Below are 24,764 nucleotides of genomic sequence, written 5' to 3' on the forward strand. Positions count from 1 at the left end.
ATTAGAGGATTATTTCCTTTCTAATGGGAATAAAGAACATGTTGCTATGGTGATGTGTGAGGCTGAGGCTGAGGCTGAAGCAGAGCAACAGGGTATGATTGGTCTCTGTTGTGAAGTAGATAGGGACAAAAGCAACAATGAAGATATGAAATGCATTTAACACTCGTGTAGCTCTCTTCATCTTTAAATAACAGCATTCAGCGGGAAAGTGGTGGTGGGGGGGGGTTTGCAGAAACTACTGTGCTCCCTGTGACAGAAATCAGTTTCCTAAAAAGGTCCTGTGATTTCCTGATAATGTCCCAAGACACCTCTAATAATAGTGTGATTTAATCATCCCATATCTGTGTATCCAAAAGGACTGGTTACCATTAAGTCCACATACTGTGTGTGATCCTGTAGTTCACCGTTCCACCAGAGGAAGACACTATACTTGATGTATAAATTATCTATAAGGCTTACAGCCTAAAATTCTTGTTTCCCGTTGCAAGAAAACAATAATTGTCACAGCTTGCGGTAAAGCACGGCCCAGGAAACGCTCCAGTTGATAGAAAGTGAGGAGGAAAGTGAGGAATGGGGGTAAGGATGAGCTGCTAGCTGATCGTGCACCAGAGGCCTCCAGAGTCACAAAAATTACAGTTAAACAAAAACATGTTGTAAAGGTTGTAGTGATAAATAAACTATCATCATATTGCACTAATCTGATCATAATTAGATGCTAAAAAAGAAAAAGAAACTGAAAAAGGAAATTGGATGTTGAAATTAAAGAAAAGGATAGTGTGAAATGCCAATTTGAAAATAGACAGGGAAAATTCAACCTCCTGAAATGGAAAAAAGCTTAAAAGAAAGTGCTAAAATTACAAGGTTAAATGCAAAAGCTTAAACTTACAAAAACATACAAGGAGGTTATAATGGGAAAATAAACTATTAAGACAAAGTTATCGTTTTGTTTTTCTGTTTTCATCCTAAATTATCCACTACATTCAAAAGAAAGGTTATTATTACTAATAAACCCAAAAACCTACTCATAAATACCATTAAATTCCACAATTTATTTTGAAAAATGAAACCCTTGACCTATAAGACGATCAGGTTTCAAAGTGTTTATTTTGAGTCAAGCAACTGTCAGTACATGATACTGCAAAAACTGTAAAAGTATAAACAGTGGAGCAGACCACGTGACCAAAGCAGTAGGCCCAACTTACCGCTCCCCTTGCCTCCCTCCACTCTTAGGATTGACCAGGACCAGGAGCGGATGAGTACCTGGGAGAGGGGTGATCTAGAGACAAGGAAGGCAAAACAGACTCAGGCATCTGCTGACCAGCTTTGTGCGCTCACCTCGACAACCTGCGGGATGGAGGATGGATCGATGCCGGGCGACGGACTGGCTTACCTGCAGTGCTTGTCCGTCTCCGGGGGAGAATTTGAAAGTCTGATTGGTGTCGTCAGGGCTGGTGCTGGGCGGCGACTCCCCCTCACCACGCTTCACCACAGAATGACGGTCCTGTGAAAAGAGCAAGTCTGAGGGACTGGCCAAGGCTCGTATTTATGACATTACACACTGATCCCACACGACGGGATACAAGAGCACAGAAGCAGAAAGATGCAGACTAAAAAATATCATGATTATTGATACTAGACCTATTAACCTGCATGCGTGTTCCCTTTATTAATCAAGACTTCACAAGTCTTGAGCCTTGCATTAAGGTACGGCACGCCCACTGTGAATATGGACAGGCACACAAGTCAACATGTATGCATTTGTGGGGGGAAACTGAGAAGTCAGACCACAAAAATAGAACAATCACTGAGTGTGAAATTGAGGCAGGTGTTCGGCGGTCATGGGTCTGGCACGAGATGGTAGAGGAAAGCTTCTGAATGGCAGCGTGACATTAATAAAGCCAGCTCAGTCATCAATCCATCCACTCTCCACCGCTAATCCAGGTTGTGTTGGCAACAGGCGTAGGAACATAATCGAAAGGTCCTACTTATCCTTGGTTTTTTTTGAACTCCTGAGGTGTTCCCAGGTGGGATCTGGGATCCGACTAGCACCATCTATGTCTTTCCCAGGTTCTCCTCTCATTTGGACCTTCCTGGAAGGTCCTGGCTTTCCAGGAGCCATCGACCTTTTAAAATACCCCGTCCCACCTGTAGGACACTTCAGGCTTCGTAGCGCTGTTCTGTACCAGACTCAATCTTCACACAACCTTGACAAATTATAGGTTGTTTGAAAGCACTATCGTCTCCTGATTCTGTCTGGGCAGCGCATTTTTGGATCCCCATATTATTGCAACAGCTTATTGACACAGAATAGGTGAAGACTTATGGCTTCAGCTCCAAAGTGTTTTCCACACAAAGAAGTTACAGTCCTTAATTCTCTTTTTTTACGACAATAAAAAGGACGAAGAAAAAAACATAACATTTCTACCATTTCATACCTCTACAACTCAGGTTCAGTATCACTCTTACTCATTCTGACTTTTTGGCCATAAAACTTAAAGAGTTACCTTTCAAAGGAGAACAGGGTTATGACTGTAATCAAAAGGATTGAAGAACGGTAACCTGTTTTCCGGGTTCGTTGTTTTCGGGCTTGTGCACAAAAATGGGTGTCTGGTTACAGGTTAAACCATTTCGGAGTGTAAGATGAAACGGTTGCAAATCCACAAACAAAGTGCATTAGCAAATGCCTACAAAACTAAAGCTCTGACAAAATATCTACCTTTAGAAAAATGCTCGGTAAATTTAAATATAGTTTTATTACTGAAGTCATTGTTAAAGGTTGTGTTGTACTGGACTATATTATATCATATATACAATAATATATCTAGATATATCCTAGACTTTATGGCAGAACAGTTGGAAAGGACGGCATAAGACTGTACAAGTGTACCTAATAAAGTGGCCACTGAGGGTAGTTTCCTCATTAACAGCTGGATTCATGTCAGTCACCGTGGATATTGAAGCAACTGTCTCAACTGACTAAAAAACCTATTTCTGTTACAACTGTAATCCTTGTTAGAGTGACAGGCATGATACAGAAGCAGTGCGTTTAGACATTCGCTCAGCGAGCACTTTATTAGGAACACCACACTAATACTGGGTAGGGCCTCCCTTTGCTCTCAGAACGGTCTCAGGTCTTCGGGGCCTGGATTCCACAGGATGTTGGAAACTTTCCTTTGAGATTCTGGTCCATGTTGACACGACTGCATCACATCATTTCTGAAGATTTTTCAGCTGCACATTCATGCTGCCGCTCTCCTGTTCTATCACATCCCAAAGGTTTTTCTACTGGATTCAGATCTGGGGGGCATTATCCTGCTGGAAGTAGCCATTAGAAGATGGTAAACTGTGGCCATAAAGGGAAGCACATGCTCAGCAACAACACTCAGATGGTCTGTGGCATTGAAACGATGGTTGATTGGTATTAAGGGGCCAAAAGTGCTTCAAGAAAACAGACCCACATCATTACACCGCCGCCACCACCAGCCTGGACTGAGGACACAAGGCAGGTTGGGTCCATGGATTCATGCTGTCAACACCAGATTCTGACCCTACCATCTGCTGCCTCAGCAGAAATCCAGATTCATCAGACCAGGCTACATTTTCCAGTCTTCAACTGTCCAGTTTTGGGGCAGTCTGTAGCCACTGCAGCCTCAGATTTCTGTTCTTGGCTGACAGGACTGGAACCTGACGTGGTCTTCTGCTGTTGTAGCCCGTCCAGCTCAAGGTTAGATTCTGAGATGCTTTTCTGTTCACCGCAGTTGTAAAGAGCAGTTATCTGAGTCACCGCAGCCTTTCTGTCAGCTCCAACCAGTCTGGCCAGTCTCCTCTGACCTCTTTCATCAACAAGGCATTTCCGTCCACAGAACTTCTGCTCACTGGAAGTTTTTTGTTTTTTTCACCATTCTGACTAAACTCTAGAGGCTGTTGTGCGTGAAAATCCCAGGAGATCAGCAGTTTCAGAAACACTCAAACCAGCCCTTCTGGCACCAACAATCCTGCCACGGTCAAAGTCACTGAGATCACATTTTTTCCTCGTTTCTGATCTTTGATGTGAACATTAACTGGACCTCCTGGCCTGTATCTGCAGGATTTTAAGCGCTGCTGCCACACGATTGGCTGATTGGATAGTTGCTTGAATAAGAAAGTGTACAGGCGTTCCTAATAAGATGCTCGGTGAATGTATTTGGCTAAACTTTTAAAAAGTCGAGATTATACTGAGCTACGAACTGACAATCGAAGTGGATAGTGCTCATCTATTTATACATAAATATACACTCAGTTGGCAGTTTTTTAGTTGCACCTAGAGCTTCAACTGATGCAGTCTAGCACAACAGTCCTGTGATAAATTCCCCCTTTATAAAGGTTATAATGTTCAGTTTTTGCTGTAACAAAGTGTTTATTGTCATTTTGGAGGCTGCAGTTTGTGGTGCTGTTGAACTGTATTGCGTTACTGTGTGTGTTATATATCAGTGAGGGTAGGCTAAATAACAGAAACACCTCTCTGCAGCCTCCAAAATGATCATATGCTTGAATCAACACCTCTCCTAAACAGTTTGAACAAAAACTGAACATTACAACCTTCATGCATACAGGACAGGTGTACTTGACTTCATGGGTTTTAGCTATAGGTGTACCTAATTAACTGGCAACTAAGTGTATAATACTAATGATGTTTCTATGAATATTTTGATACGCTGTTGGAATCCAAGGCATGACATACTATTAATTCAAACTGGGCACAGTCAGTGTTCTCTGTCAACAAGGAACCTATGAACCTTTTTAAAGTTAAACCCTCTAAGCCAAGACTGACAAAAACAGTTGTGAAAGTGAGTCCTACTGTATGAGTGCAATAGTCAGCTCATGCTCTCTGAAAATTACTTTTTTTAGCGAAGGATTTCTTCTGTGGAACAAAGTATTGTTAGGTGTTGTACATGTGTGTAGTTTCGCTCGTGGACAGCAGAGAAAAAGCACTCTCACCAAGACAACAGGGCAGATGTACGAGGGCAAGAGAGTGTGGTCCCTCAAGGCTCCTCCATCACACTCTGGCTTCACATTGGATGCACACTTATTATGGAGCTACAGAGGAGAGGAGAAGCAGAAACATGAGAACTGTGGGCGTAATCCATCTGTGAGCCTGAGTATATCAAATATTACCAGTATCAAATGCTACACTTTTGAGGTCGCACTCCTGACCGGACATACCGACCGTTTGACAGGCCATACGGCATCTATCAAGAAGTTACCTATTAGCATATGTATGCAGAATATTTTTCATGTTCCTTTGTGAATTTCAGTGTCTTGACAGCAGGATTACTGTTGAGCAAACTCCAAGTCAGTGGCGACATCTAGTGGACGTGAAAAGCAACGCCAAGTAAAATGTCTGAAGGAGTGTGGGTGCTTGTATTGAAGACATTACGGGGACATAAAAGTTGTTCACGCAGCTGCGCTGTGGGGACTTGCCTCATATTTGGGGACAAAAGGAAGAACGCTATAAAGTAAACCATTAAAGGTTTGGTTAACGCTTCCTGTTTGGCTCATAGTAGCAGGTTAAGGATAAGTTAGTCTCCAGGAAGTGAATGGTCACTCAGCTGGCAGTTTATTAGGTACACCTGGCTGGAACTAATGCAGTCTAATCAAACACTCCTACAATAACGTCTACCGTCACAAAGGTTATAATGTTCAGTTTTTGAACTGTGTTGAACATCCGGACACAGATAGGTGATTCTGTTGTCTAGCCTACCCTCATTGATGTGCATGGGGTGGACAAAATAATAGACACACTTGTCAGTGCAACGCAATACAGCTCAACAGCACCACAAGCTGCAGCCTCCAAAGTGAGTACAAGTTGAATCAACGCGTCTCTGAAACAGTCTCAACACAAACTGAACATCGTAACCTTGGTGAAGAGAGGATGTATTGCAGGACTGTTAGGTGTGTAGCTACGTGCATCCAATAAACTGGCGACTGAGTGTAAATCAATGCAATGCCCCAGCGTCCAAATGTGTGTTAGAGTGAGAGAGACAGACTTAGCAATGGCCATACCTGACTGTGTTTGCATTTTTAAAACATTAAGCACCAAGAGAAGGGTAAACAACAAAAATAATTACACTCCAAAATTACTCTATTGACGCTACTGCGTACTTACAATTCTTTTCCATTGGTCAATACAGAGTCTGGAATATGCCCACTGCGGATTACAATGTTACCTGGAAAGAGTTCATCTGTGTCTACTGTACATGAGGCAGCAACTCACAGTGATCTGACACCAGACACAGTGCAGGCCCGTCAGGCCCTGGTAACACTTGATGCTTCTGTGACAGCGGTCGCACTTGGTAGGAGAGTTACCCTCCATCCATACATGCTGCATAGCCTGATGGTCAGAAGAAGAGAGCAAAAATTCAATATTCATTGTTGGCATTTTGATTAGTCGTTAAGTCTGGATGTAAACATCATTTAGGGTTCAGGACATTATAATGTTTGAGACAAAATGAATGACCCGGTTATCCATAACACGTTCAAGCACATGTAAAAAAATAAAGATAAAAAAAAAAATGCAATATTGGTTTAAACTGAAAGTAAAAGGAACTTGAAAAAGAGAAGAGGAGCAAATCCACACATTTTGATGGATGGGAAATAGCAAATGATGGGTGTTTTTGTTTGTTAAATTATTTAAATCAGTAATCGATTATACAATATACAATAAATATACAATACAATATATACTATATACAATATATAAAAACAAGCAAAACAAGGAAAAACTTTTACCAGAGGCCTGGCAGTAAATTTTGGTCACGACACAGAAATGAATAAAAGCACAGAGCTCTACAGATCATAATCAGCATGTGACCTGAGGCAGAGAAGTCATTCTCACTGCTAAAATACAGAAGACGTTAACCAGATAAGAAACCTTGCATGACCTCACAGACCATCCCATGATCCTCGCTGCTTTGTTAAACAGGACCATGAGCCAGTGGGAATCTGCTCAATAGACCGGTCAGTGTTCCCGTCTCATTACCCTGCAGCACCAGTCCATGTTACCAGCACGACGTTCCATGCGCAGAATGAACCCTTTCATGCGTTGTTTTTGTACTTACGTTGGTGTGTCTACGTGACTTGGCGTAGGTGCTGATGCAGGCAGCGATGTCTTTGGACACACAGCGTTCGTGCACTGTGTACTTGCATACTGAAGGAAAACGGCAAGAGAGAACGGTGTGTAGAACTCTTCAAAGTACACTTCACATCACAAAACAGGCCTGACATACTCCTCATGTTTTATATTTAACGCTTTCTTAAACTTCTTATTGGTCCTCTCTCATCTTAATAAGTGTAACTTAAAACACAGTTTGCAGGGAATTTAATAAAAATTTTACCACATTAGAGATCATTTCAGACAATAAGCGGTTACTTGCATTCAGCATTGACATCAACCTTGAGAGCCGCTCCCTGGCAGAATTCAGTCAGTAATGAAATTACACATAATGGCACTGTTAACGTTTTTTTTTTTTTAATGATGACTGATGAGGACTTTTAATTGAAAACAGCACTGACTCAGAGGCACTCAGGCACAACAAAGTACTTAAATTTGAGTCAGATGCAGAGAGTGAAAGAAAAAAAAAAACCAGATAATGATGGAGGGACAGACAAAGCGATAATGACAGGGACAGAGAGAGGAGGACGGAGTCAGAAGAGAAGAATAATGGACACGAGGAGACGTAAACAGAAAAAGACAGAGGCAGACAGACAAACGGGCGGCCAGGGAGACTCACAGGAGCAGCAGAGGCCCTGCTTGCGAACTCCGAGCAGCATGGTATGGCAGTAGTTACAGTAGGCTGGTTTGTTGAAGTGCTTCAGTCGCCAAACGTGCTGCCCGTCTTCCTGTACATTCTAGAAAAGAGACCACAAAAGGTACATGATGCATGGCAGCTATTCTTCTAATGGGACAGCCCCGTCTTTTGAGGATTTGGATTGGATCGTTGCTACACACCACAGACCAATCCAAAACCCTGGTTTACTTAATTTGTGCGCTAAAACTGTTCCATGCTCGAAAGCAGTTCAATTAAACCTCAATAAAAATAATCACCTGCAAGATATAATTTTTTGCCATTTTGTCACTGATTAGAAGCAACTGACATAATAGTGTTTCAACCTATAGTGTGTATTGCATACAGTTAGGTCCATAAGTATTTGGACAGTGACACAGTTTTCATAATTTTGCCTCTGTATACCAACACAATGGATTTAAAACAAAGCCATCAAGATGTGATTGAAGTGTAGACTTTCCGCTTTAATTCAAAGGGTTTAACAAAAATTATTGCATCAGCCGTTTGGGAATTACAGCCGTTTTTATACATAGTCCCTCAATTTTAGGTCTTGGTTAAGAATCAACAAAAAATGGACGGTTAGTGTGAGAGATAGCCAACAACTGTTACACCGACAAAGGAGAGAGTGCCACCTGCCGGACTTCGATAATCTCAGCTTGAACAAAAAAAGATACACTGAAAAGTTCTTACGAACTATTCAGGTGGTGCTGCTACCTGAGAGCCGAACTCTGAGAAAAAAAAACAAAAAAAAACTCCCCTGCACTAAAGGAAAAAAAAAATAATAATAATCGGCACACCAGTTAAAAAGTGTGAAGAAAACCCACACAGACACTAATATGTACCGTATCCATGCCCAGCAGGACCAGTAAAGGGATGGTGGTGAGGCCTCCTCTGATCCACTCCTCCAGCGTGACTGTCCCATCTCGGTTGTAGTCGATCTCCTCCATCATCTCCTTCAGTATCTAAAGCCGCAGGGACACAAATCAAATGCACAGACTGTGCCTGCGCTGTGGACACTCAGAGGGAAAGGTCAAAGTCCCTTTCAGGCAGACTGCAGCAGTATTAAAAATTCTGGTAAATAATGTTCCGTAAAGGAAGCTTTTTAATGGCTAAAAACAAACAGAAAGACATTTTCTAGATACTACTACAGGAACTGCAGATGGAAAGGAGCTTTTACCTTTATATTGCTGGTGAAATAAATGTATCGTGCATTGTCCCCATTTAGGTAAACCGTAAAATAAATACACTTCTATAAATAGACAAAGATACACGTGGAAATTTCATAATTAGTTTGGATACTGTGTCATGGTAGAGGTAATTATATACTCAGCCCAGGATTTGGCTCAATTCAATTTACAGGCCAAAGGGTTTGAAACAGTAAATGAGAATCAGTTATGATGGAATAAAACTCTTTATCAATTCCTCCATGACCATAAAATGCGCCAAAATTGTGTTTTCAGTTTTGCCTTTTTTTTTGCTGCACCGCTGTTCCAGTCCTATAAACACGAATGCCTGTGACTGGCGGAGTGACTGACTGAGTGCGTGATAAAGTTACGCCATTGGTCAGCTGGCTGAGCGTTGCCGTTGCTCTCTCAAAACGATTTGGCCCGAACAGTTCCTAATATGTCATCAGGGGGGCGTTTAGAGGTAGTGTTGACAACTTAGCGCCTTCGTCGGTAGATTTACCAACTCTTCACGCGCCTTTAGCGAGTCACTTTCACAAACGCACATAGCGACAAATCCAGTGACATTTCGGACAAAACCCAGCAACGTTCCGTAGGAGCGAGTGGCCAGCGTTGCCCCGCAAGCGCAAGGTAAGGCTTTCCCTCCGCAGGCACACCTCTCTATGCGTCTCATGACCGCACGCCAGCTGACACAGACACGAATGAGCTTCTAACTCTCTCTCAAGTAAATACGGCTGAAATCACAGCACATCCACTTTCTTTAACTTATGTGTTTGGTGAGTTTGTCAGACGACGTCGTGGTTATGAAATCAGGATTTTAGCAGAGCAGAGCAGCAGCTTGGAAATGGCTTGGAAGTGACTGCTGGTTAACATGTCGTCTTAATGGGCTGCGTTTCAGTCACTGTTTCATAATTGTTCCGTTGTCTGACAACGGAAACAGAAAAACATGTACATGAGAACAGCTTTGTTGGGACTTCGGCTGCATTAAGTTACTGTATATGTGAGCACGGAGAGTAGGAGAGAATTAAACAGATAAAGGGCTGGTCCAGCCATTTACTAGGCTTTGAACTGGTCTTGCTCATTTTTGTTTCAGATTTTGTTGCATTTTGTTGCAAATTGACCAACAAGCCGATCCTTTGCCTCTGTAGCCCTTTGCTGAGAAAGCTGTTTCGAGTAATTTTTGTGGCTGTTTTTCTACCTTTTTACGTGGAGTGAAAAATGACGACACCTTCACAGAGGTGGGTATCTATGTTTGTCTCTCTGTGTTGTGTTTAGAATTTATTGCAGTTGAGAGTGTGTTTGCTCACCGGCCGCAGTTCTGTTGAATCCCACTCCAGGTACTCTGCCACATGCACCATCTGATTGATGATGCGGTCCAGCTCCTACAAAAAGAGAGACATACAGAACCATACCAGGCAAAAGGGATGAAACCAGCCTTCCGAGCTTTGCCTTCTGCTAAAGTAATCACCTCTCATACATTTCAAACATGAGAGGCATGAGAAAGGTGGAAATAGAAAAGTGAAGTTCAAAGTGTTAAAAAAAAAGCCTATGTGTACCACTGTAAGAAATTCCCTGACTACATAACCTATTCGTGTGTTTATGTGATCACTTCGGCACATGGCTAATATTAAACTGAACAGCACCATTACAAATGATCTCATGTAAACACAACTGCTGTCACTGCCGTGCTCACGTTACTATTCTCGGAGCTGCTGTGTGCAAAGGGCAAAGTGAGAGGAAAAACACAAAGAGAGAAAAGACGAGGGGGGGGACAAGGAGACAGGGAGACAGGGAGACAGGGACACACAAAGACAAAGAGAAACCACTCACCGAGCTGTCCAGAACCCCGTTGCCATCTGTGTCGTACAGCCGGAACATGACTAGAGGGAAACGAGAGAACAGAGATCCCATGATGACTCAGATACCATCAGATAATTAGTAGCACTCTGAAGCTGTAACATTCGCCCTTGGACTCTCTCCAGATGGCCATGGGGTTAAAGAAGTGGAGCGTGCTACTTCTGTGCCGTTGCATGGGGACCAGTTAGCAGAGATTAGCCTTGTCAGTGTGCGCCAATATAGCCTTAGTCACCAAAGAAGTCAATAGGGCACGGCAGGGCTTAAGCACGTCCCTGAACTGCCCTGTGTGGGAGGTGTAATGGACGTATCTAGGGCCCTGGGGAGGCAGCCAGAGAAGGAGGGAACAGCCTTATTACTCTTGCTGTCAACCTGAGCTGACATGCTAGTGAAACCAGCAGTACTAGCAGCCCGAGCACCGACACACATTGCATACGACAGCTGCTCCCATTCGATATCCCTCTGAGCGGAGCTGACCCTCCGCCTACATCCACCATCCCCGCCACTCACACTCCAGCTTGTCCTCCGGCGTCCCCCTCTCGAGCAGGGAGAGGTAGCAGACGATGTCCTTGAGAAAGACCACCTGGGGCGACGGCAGGGGGGAGCCTTTCTGTGGCGACGGGCTCCTCCGCAGTGACAAATGCTTCTCAGAGTGGCTCCTCTCTGTTGATGTACAACACAAAGCTACTCACAGCACCCATCACACTTCCTACTCCGCTGGTGAAATTAATGGAATGAAGAGAGTAAAAGCACCTGTAAATTACACATTTAAGTATTAGTTTGACAGTTTTAGAGAACTCTGATCCCAGTAAAACACGAAGAGACAAAACAGAACAGTGGAGAACAGGTTGACAAAACCCTATTTACAGTACAGACAGAGGATGGTGAAGCCACAGGCTGCTGACCCAAAGAATGTGACATCATGTGACAGAGATAACGAATCTGAAAGGCCATAACTGGATTAGCAGCACCTAGATGGAACGAGCTGTGTTACAGTCCGAAAACTGCATTCAGACGCCATTGTTTAACACAAAGGCACTCAAAACAAACCTCTCACTCTGTCACCTTCCCCCAGGTTGCTTGTAAAACATTTGTCTTCATTAGAGATTGTCGTAAAAAGGGGCGTAACGATATTCTGTGGTACAACGCGTGACAATACACATCACCGAGGTGAAAAATGAAAAATGGCAACATTAACTACAGTGTATGTTAACTAAATCTAACCAGCCAGGTTTCTGATTTTAATCTGCATACATTAAATGTTAGTAGTCGCAATTAAATGACACCCATTAATAAAGTGTCAGAGGTCTCCACCGTTGCCTGAAATGTTTATTTTTTGAAAAATTTCCCGCGTCAACTCTAGAAACCTAAAATCGATTCCAGTAAAGACGTTTAATTTGAGCCTTGTGGCCATCTTAGACAATCTAGAGGCTTTTATTCTTAAAGTTGATATGCTTTTTTCTTTTTATCTAAGTGATTCTATTTTTTGGATGCAGTATTCAAACATATAATTAAAAAAACAACTAATGCATGTCGCAACTAATGACTTTTGTTGAATCTATGCACGACACAACACTGCATTGATTCAGTAATAACCCGTAGGACACACTACAGGTTTAACATTGGGACTATTCATGAGACAAAAGGGACCAAACGTCCTCCCCAACACTCGTTTTCGGAAATAAAATCCTGATTCTGGCCCAAGTTGCCAAAGTACCACTGAGAAGCAAACTGGACCACCTGCTGTCAGTCTGGTCTCGGCGTGGCTAACCTCACCTGGCGAAAGTTTGGGGGACACCGGCGACCTGGCGGGACCAGCGTTGGGGGTCAGTGCATTGCTGCTGCTGCCCTCTGAGGTGTTGACCTGGGTGCAGGGTGATAGGTGGGGCCCCGCAGGTGTGTGGCCCCCAGTCCCTGAATGCTGCGAGGAGGAGCGGGATGAACAAGGGGAGGTGGTGGCTCCGGAGCCCGCTGTGCTCATCACGCTGGAGTGCTCCGGTGTGTGGCGGCCCATGGCAGACAGGATGCTTTTCCCATTCATCCCTGTCGGGGGTGGCCACCGCGCGGCACGGAGCGGATAAAATGACAGATAAAAGAGAGACAAGAGGGACCGATTAATCAAAGAGAAATCATGGAAACGGTGGAGGATGAGGGGAGGAGGACGGTAGATGCACAAAGAGTTGGTTCGCTGTAAGGAGCGACGTAAAGAAAAACTGTAAAACTTCACAACAACGACCCAAATACAAAACAACTCAGGGTGCAGAGAGGGACGCCAAGCGGGTGTGCGTTAAAACCTCACGCAAATTCCATTCACAAAGCACCAAGTCACTTTCATCCACGGGCAAAATACCATGAACGCACGTCAACACAACAAGAACACGCCAGCCAAGGGAGGGAGGGAGCAGCGGGTTACAGCCAGCAGGACTCTCGCCCCGCTAGGGCGACGTCACCCTGATGATGCGGGCCAGTCGGCCTGCGCTGGTACCTGTAACGGGGGCACAAGCCACTTCGGTCTGAATAGAGATGCCTGCGTCAATGGAGCGGGCTTCTGCGGTCGGCCGTTGTTTTCCAGGCAAAACAGACGCAGCAAGAATGAGTGAACTTCAGTGAGGAAAGAATACTCTTTGTGTCCTACAGTTTCAGACAACAACTGTTTACAGGAACTGGATGGGCCCAGGATTAGAAGGAAGAATATTAGTTACGTCATGTCATGTTAAGTGAGTACATCAAAATAAAAGTCCTTTTTTTTTTTGCAGGAGCAGAAAGCTACATCGTATTAGTGGACATAACAGAGGCCTTTATTGTACAGTATGTTGTAGGACAGGAAGACGGGAGGCGGAAAGCGACCCATCACATATTGTGGAACTTTCTCTACGGTTGTCCAGGCAACACAGTCGGTGGCAATATTGTTCATTTTATCTGTGTCTTTGTTCCGACCTAGTGCAAGATGAAAGACGACAGCCAGTGAAAACATCACTGGAAGACACGAAAAGGGGTTTGACCAGTGCAGCCAGGTTACTCGCGATCGCCAGCAGGTGGCAGCGCAGGCTCTATCAGCTGTCTGGCTGTGGGAACTTGAGCACCCTAAACACACGCTGAGGCGGCTGCAGACTCCACCTCAACCACTGAACTCCCTGATCATCCCCGGGTGAAAGTTTTTCGAGTGAGTTCATTATACTCAGTGTGTCACTCGTGTCCGAGCCTCCTGCTCCAGGTCTGTGTTGCTGATCCACACAGAAGCAGCCGGGGCTGCTCACACACTCGGCTGTTTAACTTGTTTATACCTGGAGGAGCAGAGGGAATATCCACCAGGAGCAAATCGGGGGCAGAATAATCTGCAAATGATCGAGATTTATTTTGTACGATGTGCATTTAGCGTAGCTGGATATCGTGGCAGAAAAGGCGCCGTAGGATTAGTTTCAATTCAACTTCTGCTCCTGACCTCACATCATAACCTGATAAACTGCCCAGAGCTGAAACAAGTGGTCAGTCAATGGAAAATTACGCAGCCTTCTATGATCGTCTGATCACTATTTTGATATTTTAAATTGATCGTTTCAGTCATTTTTCAAGCACAAATTCCAAACATTCTCAGATTTCAGCTTTTAAAATGTGAACATTTGCTTCTTTGTCACATATAATAACAAACTGAATATCGTTGGGTTCTGGACTAATGGTTGTTAATTCATTTAGAAATTAACTGCCACATTAATAGCTAATGAAAATAAGATGTAGGCCGATAAAACTGCCCCCCTCATTGTTCATGGGCTTCATTGACTCGTGTTGACACGTAGCATTAATTTTTAAGGACGCTAACAGGCAAACCCCCTCCTCTGAGAGTCAAACAGCTCACAATACACCAGTAAGGAAAAGATGACTCTGCCATCATCACCGCTTTCAGCAGATCATTTACAGTGAAGACGGACAAGAGGGGCGACACTGAGAGGGACAGGGATGACATGCAACAGAGGTCTGTGGATGAAGTCCGAGCTGGGAGGCTACAAGCTAAGCTAACTGAGAGACCGGAACGCCGTCGCCCGCATTTAGCCTCTCCACGTTTGTTGCCTCTTACTTTTACGAGCATTAAACCACGGAAATAGATTTCTAATTGAACGGTCCATCTGTCTCCTCAGCTGCTCTGCAGTGAGGAGCAGACAGGCAGAGCCCAGTGCCAGGGCCCACGCAGCACTCGCATGGAAGGACGGAGGCGGGCACGGTTTGGTTACCGCACAGAGCTCGGTGCTAGAGACTACCTGCAGCGGCCGGAGGACGCCTGTCTTCTGCTCCTCTCAGTGTGGAGTTTGACTTTTTTTTCAAAGAGAGGGAGTCAATATAGACTAATTTGCAAAGAGACAATCAGGTGAAAGAGGCCATCCATGCAATCTCGCAATATTTTTCTGTTTTTTGTTGACCTGTCTTGTTGTCTAACCGAGCAACTCTCATGTATCTTCTGTTGAGGATGTTCACCCGCCAAGAAAACTAGAGCAAGGAAAGGCCAACTGATCGAACTCTTTGAACACAAGGGATGTATTCTCAAGGGAAGGCCACCAACAAAGCCAGGGACGGGTTCCATTTTGGATCCGGTTCCAAGTTGGTAAAAATACTCGTATTCGTCTGGCTCCGTGGCCAGTAAATCCCTCACTGAATCTTTCACTAATGTTCTCTGTTTTGTTTGTCTCTTTTGGTTCTCTCACTGACACTAAAGGAATTGGCAAAGAAGAAAAAAAAAAGACAGATGAAGTAGAAAAACAATTGGTACCAAATTGCTTAGGTCTTTCTTAGTAGTGTCGTAGTAATTAACAGCTAAATACCGGCAAATGTTTGGGAAGTTATGAGGAAAACGTCCAGGAAATTAGCTGGAATATGTACAGGACCCATAATATAAAGCATTATTAGAAGGGTTTTGATACAGCAGCTTCTGGAGGGAAGTTGCTGCATCAAAACATCTGTGGAAGACTTGGATTTCAAAGCGAAACCGCATGGATGAAACGGCTGTGAACACCTGAGGAAAGACCCGCCCGACACCGCGCGTTAAGAACAGACAGATCAGGGTGGTCACTGGATCCTTGCTGTGTTGTAGCAGCAAAAACAAAACATGAAATGTGAAGGATTATGACTTAAATTAAGCGATCAGTGGGGTTCAAAGACGCGACCACGACAAACACATGCAGCCTACCCAGTAAGCTCGTTCCTGCTTGAGACTGATCGGGGGAGCAGCCTCCCGTCTTGCTCTTGAAGGAGGTGAAGAGGTGCTGACACAGCTCCTCTGGGATGTCATTCTCCAGGTAAGTGGCCATGAAGAGCTGGAAGCCCTCATAGTCAATGGGCTGCATGGGGAAGGAAAGAGCAAACAGGTTAACAGAATTACCGAGGTACACTTCTGCAGAAAGTTTACAGCGACCACGGATGGACGGTTAGTTTATTACAACAATGAGAAAAGAGAAAAATGTGACGAACATTCAATTCAAGTTGATCTGCCCTGAAATGAAAGTCTGCAGCCTTGATTTGTGGTGACATGCCAGTTTTTCTTCTTTAAAGAAAAATAAATATATATATGAAACAGCGTAATGACAATATGGTTTTAAGCCATTTAAATGAAAACATTCTTTATAGATTTCATAGCATGTCCTGGTTTAAAGGTCAGCAAAATGTCAGAAGCACAGAGTCTGTCAGACCAGTCAACTGACCGCCAAAAAAACATCTCTCTAAGGTTAGCGAGGGCAGGATGGAGGTGCTGGAAGCTGCGTCCCGATAAAGCCTTGGGGTTTGGAGGCTTCATGACTTTACAGAAAAAAAAAAAAAAAAACAATGTAAAGAAAACAATGCAATGGCAACACATGTTATATCAACATTCCTGAGTTGTAGTGCTGAATACATAAATGTAATGACCCTTCCATTCACCTCCTGCAAACCCCCACCCTCCCTCAGCTGCCCCTCTCACAGCCATGTGGCGGATGCACAGTAGCACTCAACTCAAGGACCCCACAACCTTTGGCCCTGTCCCCCCTCTGGCAGGGGGACTGACCATCTGTAGTGGATAAGGCGGGGCTATGCTATGTTAGTGGACAGAATGTGCATGCAGTCTGCCGACACAGACACCACACAGCATGCAGAGCCCGCCGGGCTGAGGCTTACTTGGTTGAGAACGTCTTGCTTCTGTTTTAACAGTTGGAACAGTGAGGAGGAGAAAGGAGGAGGGGGTAAGGATGGGAGGAAGGAGGAAAGAGTGAGGGAGGAGTGGGTAGAAGAAGAGAAGGGGTTAGCTACTTTGTGTGAGGTAACATCTTCAGTGAAGATGCTGCTGCTGCTGGTGGTGGTGGTGGTGGTGGTGGTGGTTGGGGTGCAGACCAGGCTGGCTGCTCCTCCTTTCTGCAGGGACTGTCTGGTTCTTACTGTGCTGCACGCACCCAAGCCCACTCAGCCGTGGCTGAAGCTATCTGGTCCCACAGTTCGACGTTTGAGAAAAGGGTCTCATCGCGTCACTTTTTCATCAAACACCCGCACGACATTTATGATGGTAGTTATTCGAATGCCGGCTCCCCGGCAGAACGTACGGACACACCCGCGATAACCAGAGCCGTTGTCAAAGCTCTGTTTGGCTGATTAAAGCAGCATGTTGGACGGAAGACGTGAGTTTTGCAGCTGAACTCCGGTTCACTTGGAGAAGCCCACGCAGAAAGCTAGATACGGTTTAATCGTTTCTGCTCATTATGTTGAAATGAATCGCATCTCATGCGCCAGCAGACGCCAAAAAAACTACAGCATCGAGAACACCGTACGTCAGAGTTTGAGCTTTCAGTTTTTATATTAAAAAACAAAACAGAAAACAAGTATTTGATCTGTGGCAATTTCACCAAATTCACTGTGTACTCGTGCAACTAATAAGATGCTAATCCTTATTTGTTCAAGCTATTTTTTGAAGGGACAACCCTCATCAAAATTGGTTCATTGGTTAAATGAAGCCAAAAGCTCCGTGACATCCTGTGGAAGTCGACTACAAAGACTACAACACCACCAGTGAAAATAGTAATGGTAATGTGTCCTTCTTAGCAATGTTTTGTTGTTTTGTTAAAGTAATGACCTTGAGCCTTAATGTTGGTAGTTACACCAGTGCTTTTCCTACCATCTGAAGTCAAAAATTCTGCCCTGTACTTGTCCCACTCTTGTTAATTCTCAAACATTTCACCACTAGACTTTTATTGTGGAATACTCAGTAGTTTTACTTTGTTTTATCTGCGGTTTTATGTCACGGGTATTTATGTCTTAGGTTCTGTAATGAGAGTTGGTTGATTAGAGTTGATTAGGATGGGCGGATTTTATTTCCACGATTTTCTGGATGAAAAAAATGAAAATTCGAACCTCGGGATCAAACAATTGTGCAATTTTCCATCTCTTTGTGAAACCACATTATCAGTTTATTGCCCTGTTTTTCCGAAGCCACACCCAGGTCAGCCACATCAAACTTGTACAGACATCTATGTTTTTATCATCCGTTTGTCGTCTTCCCATTTCTCCACCACCATTAGTCTCCAGGACCTCAGCTGGCTCAGCTCTGGAGGGGGGGGGGTCTCAGCCAGGCCCCCGAGTACATCTGCTCGCCACTTTCAAGTCTCATCAGTCCGTTAATAAATCCAAAACGTTTGAGCCGGTGCATAATGTAATGACTGACGTGTGACCCCCACCACTGAGTTCACTAAACTTTATTCTGCCAAAGCCCCGTGACCCATTACCCAGGACCACCCGACGGTTCTCTTTTTGTAACAGATACCGCAGCTACTGCTCTCAGGACATGTCCTCATTCATGGGTACGCTCAAACTCTCCTTTTCCCTGCGTGAACCCCTGGTCATGTTGTCATGTCAGTCTGGGTCAACTATTTATTTTTACATATGCTCCCGGGGGAAGGAATCGCATCAGTATCACGAGCGTTTGCCAAATCAGCTTCTGGTGCCTTGTATGTGGTCAAGATTTCCGAATCTGGTGCGAGTAAATGCATATAAACTAAGCAAACATAATGAGGCTGTAGCACGGTCTACCTAAACCCTCATCCTCCCAGGGAACATCTGGTTCCACACCAAAATAGGACAAAGTAAAGCCGATCCCTTAAGCACGTCAAGACCTAGTGGAAATATGCTTCTAATATGCTCCTGTTCGGCAGGTTTGGAGCGGCTGCAACCGACGCCCATCGTGGAACAACACACCGTGATGAGGTTCGTCCCTCAGCTCCAAACGGTTGAACTGACCCCGAGAGCTCCCAAAGCCAGCCAGGCATTATTCATATCACTCGCCGCTCCTTATTTGGCCAAATAAACCACGAGGCTTTAATTCGCTGCGCTTCGTTTAGCACGTCAGGTTGAGACAAATATGCCGATGTGCACGCATGCCATAGAAAACACACACACACACACACACACGCGCGCGGTCTTTTCGCATACGCTACAGGTGGACTATATGTGATGACTGAAGAAAAAGAAAAAAGCTGTGTTCATAGTTTGACAGACTGCCTTGAATGTAAGTACACCCACGTGCGTTTGTGGAAATTCTGGTCCCCCTGGAAAACACGTTTACCCCAGAGTCTGAGCGACGATTATATTCCCTGTGAGCGGGCTCAGATTCAAGGCTGCCAGTCTGTAAATATCTCCCGAGGGCAGCCATGACACATTTACATGGTTCGTTTAATCTTTTTTTTTTTTTTCTCATTTTGGCAAGGCTGCCGGACTGATTTGATTGACTTCCTCTTGGCATTAAAAGGAAGGACTACTGGGGGCTACTGTCCCGTCTAGATCCCAGTCTGGCAGAGTAGATCTGCCCGTCTGAAGAACAATGTTATCAGACTGAAAAATGAGAATTGCATTTGACGTAAACTGCAATCACCTGACCAGTCTGAGACGGGCTATAGGCCAGACATGAACAAAGGAGGATAAGAACCTGGGATCCTTGGTGCACTTTAGCTTAAAGCTTAACTTCTTTTTTTTTTTTTAATGTCAAAGTTTTTGAAAGGGAAACTGATTTTCACAAAAAAAAAATGTCCCACTGATCCAAATGCATGGATCCTGATGCAAACAGACACTGTTTCCCATAATTTATAGGAAAGCAACGAGGACAGAGAGAAAAAAAATGCTTCCTAAAATAGAAAATGAGGGGAAAGATACAGAGAAAGCTGCAGATCACACACCAGTGAGTCAAGGTAATAACAAAAATAGTGTTTGTGCTCCAAGGAGCATTTTTATAATCCAATTTTCATATGGATTTTTGTGTTATTGATTTGTTTTAATCAGGTTTTCATGCCATTTTTAAAATTGAAATTGAACAAAGATAAATAAGAGACAAGTTCTAGAAATGTGCCTCACATTACTTTGTTTAATTTTCTTCTTCATTTGGTTTGAATGGTTTGGTCTCTATTCAAGTTTTATTTCCTTTGGGCCTGCTCCTCTGGGTGCACCTCCCCTAAAACAACGTGCTTTCAAAAGGCTTTGCGTTGACCATGTTTGACTCTTCTTTTTTTTTAAATGAGGCATGATCAGTCTCTGCTACAAAAACAGAGCCCAGCTAAATGACATAGTGTTAAATGCGTCACATCTGGTGTAGAGTCCTTAACTGCTGTGAAGGGAACAGCCGCCGTCTCCCAGCCACCCATCAGTCATTGAGAGTTATGGCGCGAGTCTTTGTTTGCTAATCTGTTCTTTTATTTTTATCTGTTGTCTTTAAGCAGTTTTTCAAACTCCTTCGGAGGAGGCAGGAACGTACTTTGGCTTAAAATAAGTCTAATAAAAGCACTGAGTGGGAAGAAAGGTCGCAGTCTTCTTTTGTCACCAGCTGGCTGAGCAGATTCCACTACAGCTGGCACAACGGACCGATGAGTCATTGGAGGTACATGTACACACACAGACACACACACACACACACACACACACACACGTGAGCACTGATAAATGGCAGGAGCAGGGCCGCGGTGGTCACCGTGGCGCCAGGTACAGGGACAGTGTGGTCTCAGAAATCCCGCGTGAACATAAATTTCTGCTTCCTGTGGCGCCGAACGTCCCGCCGGGCTTTCAGTCATGTCATCACAAACACTGAGGAGAGGCTCACGGCCGAGTGGAGGAGATAATGAAGAGAGGAGCAAGAGGGAGGAGGGGTGAAGAAAAAGGAAAATATAATACACACATGTAAAGAGGACGGAGATACTAGGAAGAAGAATACCGGACACAACGGAGAACTTACTATGCGTACAAATCTGGCTGATGTCTGTCTTGTGCTCTCTATCGATGGTGAAATCCAACGCATTTTTATTTTTTCATCATTATATGAGACCGGGCTGATTGCAGCCATAAACTGCCCCCTCCTACATACAAAACGACTATTTAATTATGCTAAATAAATGTAAATTCATTCTCAAAACACTAATGTAAAATTGATGATGACAGGCTGTGTTAAAAAACAAAACAAAACAAAAAAAACCAACACATTAATGCACCACAGTCGTCCGACCTCTCTGGATGTAAAAATGGTGCTTGACTACTCGGCGCTACTTTCCAGTTTATGATTATAAATCAACAAATTTACATTCCGTAACTTCTCGGACCATTATCAGACGAAATGCGACATTTCATAAAATCCATGTGGTAAAACAGAATTTCCGGCCTGCAGCAGAATAACGCGGCGGTGGGTGAGACGCATGCAGAGATCACGCTTTTAGACAGAGCGTGAGGTGAAAATTATTTTCACGGAGGCTTGCGGACTTCGTTGTGAAGTTTATTGTGGGAGCAGCTGAGGACAGTGCAGCCCAGCAAGCTTGGTTTTGCTGATGTGCAGGTGAAAAGACGTCGAGCCGTTTAATAAAACTGGGCCGAAACTGAAAGGTTTAGGTTTTTAGCGTTTGAGTCACTATAATTAGTCAACTTTTAACACGTTCTACAGGATCTCCTGGAAGATTTCTTAGCAAAAGTGGTTAAAAAGTAAATAACTGTTAGGGCTCAACATTTCCACCACTAAAAAAAAAATCTGAAACACCAGTAATGTAAATACATTAGTGTTCGGTCCTCTGCTATCAAAACTTTGTCGGTGCTAAAGGTGACAACCAATAAGACAACCAGAACAAAGCACGTCGGTCCGTTTCAAACGCTCCCTGGTTAGCTGGCTGGCTAAAATGCCTTTACACCGTGAGACGACAAAGACAAAAAAAAACAAAAAAAAAAAGGGGGGGGGGCAAAGTTGAAATTCTGACTCTGAATCTGCTCACACCGCTTCCCTTGAGTGTTTCACCCAGGATCAAATCATGTACAAAAAAGGTACAAGTAACTGGCAAGTGTCTAGTTTACTTTACGGGGCCTCGGCAACCGAACCCAAGGCTCACGTCAAATGCTGGACGGGTGATACTGCGTGTTAGAGAGAGAGTATGTGAAGAGAGACGAGCGTCGACGCTGAAGAAAAGCCAAGAAATTAGAGGCACTGTCCAAAGTCCAGACGACAGTACAAAAAAACAGTCTACAGCACAGCTGGGAGCTGATCTGCTGACGTCAGGCGCCAAAGTTGATGCTGGGGGAGCGTCTCCGTCACAGCCTTTATCTAAAAATGGGGTGGGGGGGGGAGTGACTAAGCATCTCCGTGACCGATATTACACTGAATCAGAGGCCCTGATAACGTCACTCCGTGTGCGTGTGACGGTAGCTGTGTCAGAGTGTGAGTGAGACGGAGAAGAGAAAAGAAAAAAAGGAAGATGAAAGCGGATAAAGGGTAATGGAGTAAGGAGCTGTGGTGCAGACACACCTGCTCTGGATTGTACTTGGAAAGGACTCCTTCTCCGTGAAACTCCTCCAGCACGTCCTTCAGCTTCTTTGTGGAGTCTGAGGAAGAAAGGGAGGGAAAAAAAAAACACAACTCTATTTTATTATTACATCTACAGCAATGTGTTTGCTTTGATACAACCCGACTCGCTGAAGAAAACCTTGCCCCATCACGCTGCGCTCACACCGAAAACACTGCCTCGAGCAGCTTCTATAACCATATCTCTTAGTCGAAAGTGTCCCTTTGGATGAAATGCTTTCTCGGGACTGAAGAAACGTGCTGCACCTCGTTAACGGACGCCCTGATAAATACATCTTATGTACCAGGAAGCGTCAGTTGCACCAGTGGAGCTGAGCCGGCTCTGTTAGTTACAGGTAAAAGGGTTTTTAGATGGTAATCCCATATTCATTCAACACACACGTACAGCGGCTTCAGAGAGTGTTTAGATCCCTTAACCTTCTTTATTGTTGCCGTCGATTTAATTGTAAAAAGGGTAAAATCAATAATCCATGATGACAAAGTGAAAAAATGATCAAAATAAAAAGCTGAAATCTCTTATTCACGGAGGTATTCAGACCCTTTGCTCTTTCCGCTCCAGACTGTGGTCAGATGCATCCTCTTCGCTTTATTTATCCTTCAGACGTGTCTGGAACTTGGCTGGAGTTCGCATGTGATAAACTGAACTGACTGGACACAGTTCGGAAAGGCTCACACCTGCGCGTATATAAGGTCCCACAATTCACACGGCCTGTCAGGACAAAAACCGAGACACGAAGTCCAGGGAACTCTCTGTAGACCTCCGGGATAAAGACTGTGGTGAGGCAGAGATCAGGGCAAGCGTATAAAACCACTTCTAAAGCTTCCAGTGCTCCCAGGAGCACGGGGGCCTCAATACGTGTGAAACCACCGGGACTCCTCCTCGAGGTTTCCGTCCGGTCAAACTGAGTAACCAATTACAGCGACTCAAAGCGTAAGGCCGTACACGACACTGGAGCGGCTTCGGGACAAGTCTCCGGCTGTCCTCGACTGGCCCGGCACAAAGCCCAGACCTGAACCCCACAGAACGTTTGTGGCGAGACCTGAAGACGGCAGTTCGCGGGCGCCTCCCATCCAATCCGACGGAGCCCGAGAGGATCTGCCGCGAAGAACGGGATAAACTGCCCACATCCAGGTGAGCAAAGCTTGTAGAGACTCACCATATAGGACTGGGAGCTGGAACTGCTGCCAAAGGGGCTTCTACAAAGCACTGAATTTAGGCTCTGAACACTTTTGGAAATGGGAGATTTCGGTTTTTGATCTTTCAAATCTTTCACTTTGTGATTATAGGTAATTAAGTGTAGATTGATGGGCGAAACTGGCAATTTGTTCCATTTGCATTCAAATTTACAGCAATGAAACGTGCAAAACGTGAAGTGGGAAAACTTTCTGAAGCCCCTGTCGAAAAACTGTGATGACGTCCTCCCACAATCATCTGTCCAACAAATGTACATGGGTACACGGGGGCACGTCACCACCACCACCACCACCATTACCATACGCACTCACCTGCGCACACACACACACACACACACACTCATGTTAGCTCTCTCAATCAACCATCGTTTTTAGTTCCCAGCAGCTTTGCAGCCTGTATCGCTTCCCTGTTTCTCTGCCTCATTAGACGTCCGCAATGACCGGAGGGGACGAGCAGTAATGGGGGAGGTGCAGCCTCAGGTAAGATGAGAAACGTGACTAGAGATCCAGAGACTTGTTCCCCGCACGGTCGCTGATCCTCAAGCATGAAAGAAAAAAATTCCCTATCAGATGCACTATTTTATAAAATCATTTATTTATTGTTGTGTCGGTAAAATGTCAAATTTGGCGTTTTTTGCTTGAAGGAAATTACCGACTCAAAACAGTTGCAGATCATTCGGTAGCGATCGACTACTCGATTAATCGACTAAACGTCGCAGCTCTGGAAAATGATCAAACCATCGGAACGAAAAAATATCTACGGATTTTTCCATAATGAAATGAACTGCTTCACAAAAAGTCACAAAACCAGGAATGCCACTGAAATCCCATCTGTCCCTTCAGCTTGAGGTTTTTAAACAATTAAAATTAATTATCGACGAATCTGAC

The 24,764-nt window shown here is 44.4% G+C and overlaps 1 protein-coding gene across 2 annotated transcripts in view; it reads right to left on the reverse strand.

The window, feature by feature from the left end:
• Positions 1 to 24,764, reverse strand: part of LOC120801074 (diacylglycerol kinase beta) — a 92,412-nt gene that overhangs the window by 62,339 nt on the left and 5,309 nt on the right. Inside the window, exons 3-16 of one of the 2 annotated variants that reach the window (XM_040147596.1) lie at positions 22,626 to 22,702; positions 16,997 to 17,017; positions 16,038 to 16,188; positions 12,638 to 12,904; positions 11,372 to 11,524; positions 10,838 to 10,887; positions 10,315 to 10,389; positions 8,666 to 8,785; positions 7,770 to 7,887; positions 7,098 to 7,186; positions 6,254 to 6,370; positions 4,978 to 5,076; positions 1,391 to 1,501; positions 1,203 to 1,276 (exon numbers count right to left, since the gene is read on the reverse strand). In XM_040147596.1, the coding sequence (XP_040003530.1) occupies positions 1,203 to 1,276; positions 1,391 to 1,501; positions 4,978 to 5,076; positions 6,254 to 6,370; positions 7,098 to 7,186; positions 7,770 to 7,887; positions 8,666 to 8,785; positions 10,315 to 10,389; positions 10,838 to 10,887; positions 11,372 to 11,524; positions 12,638 to 12,904; positions 16,038 to 16,188; positions 16,997 to 17,017; positions 22,626 to 22,702 (1,522 nt within the window). The remainder of the gene's footprint in view (positions 1 to 1,202; positions 1,277 to 1,390; positions 1,502 to 4,977; positions 5,077 to 6,253; positions 6,371 to 7,097; positions 7,187 to 7,769; positions 7,888 to 8,665; positions 8,786 to 10,314; positions 10,390 to 10,837; positions 10,888 to 11,371; positions 11,525 to 12,637; positions 12,905 to 16,037; positions 16,189 to 16,996; positions 17,018 to 22,625; positions 22,703 to 24,764) is intronic. The other variant, XM_040147597.1, reaches the window with a different exon arrangement.

The sequence above is a fragment of the Xiphias gladius genome, chromosome 16 (genome assembly GCF_016859285.1).
Source record: "Xiphias gladius isolate SHS-SW01 ecotype Sanya breed wild chromosome 16, ASM1685928v1, whole genome shotgun sequence".
Taxonomy (NCBI): Eukaryota; Metazoa; Chordata; class Actinopteri; order Istiophoriformes; family Xiphiidae; genus Xiphias; species Xiphias gladius.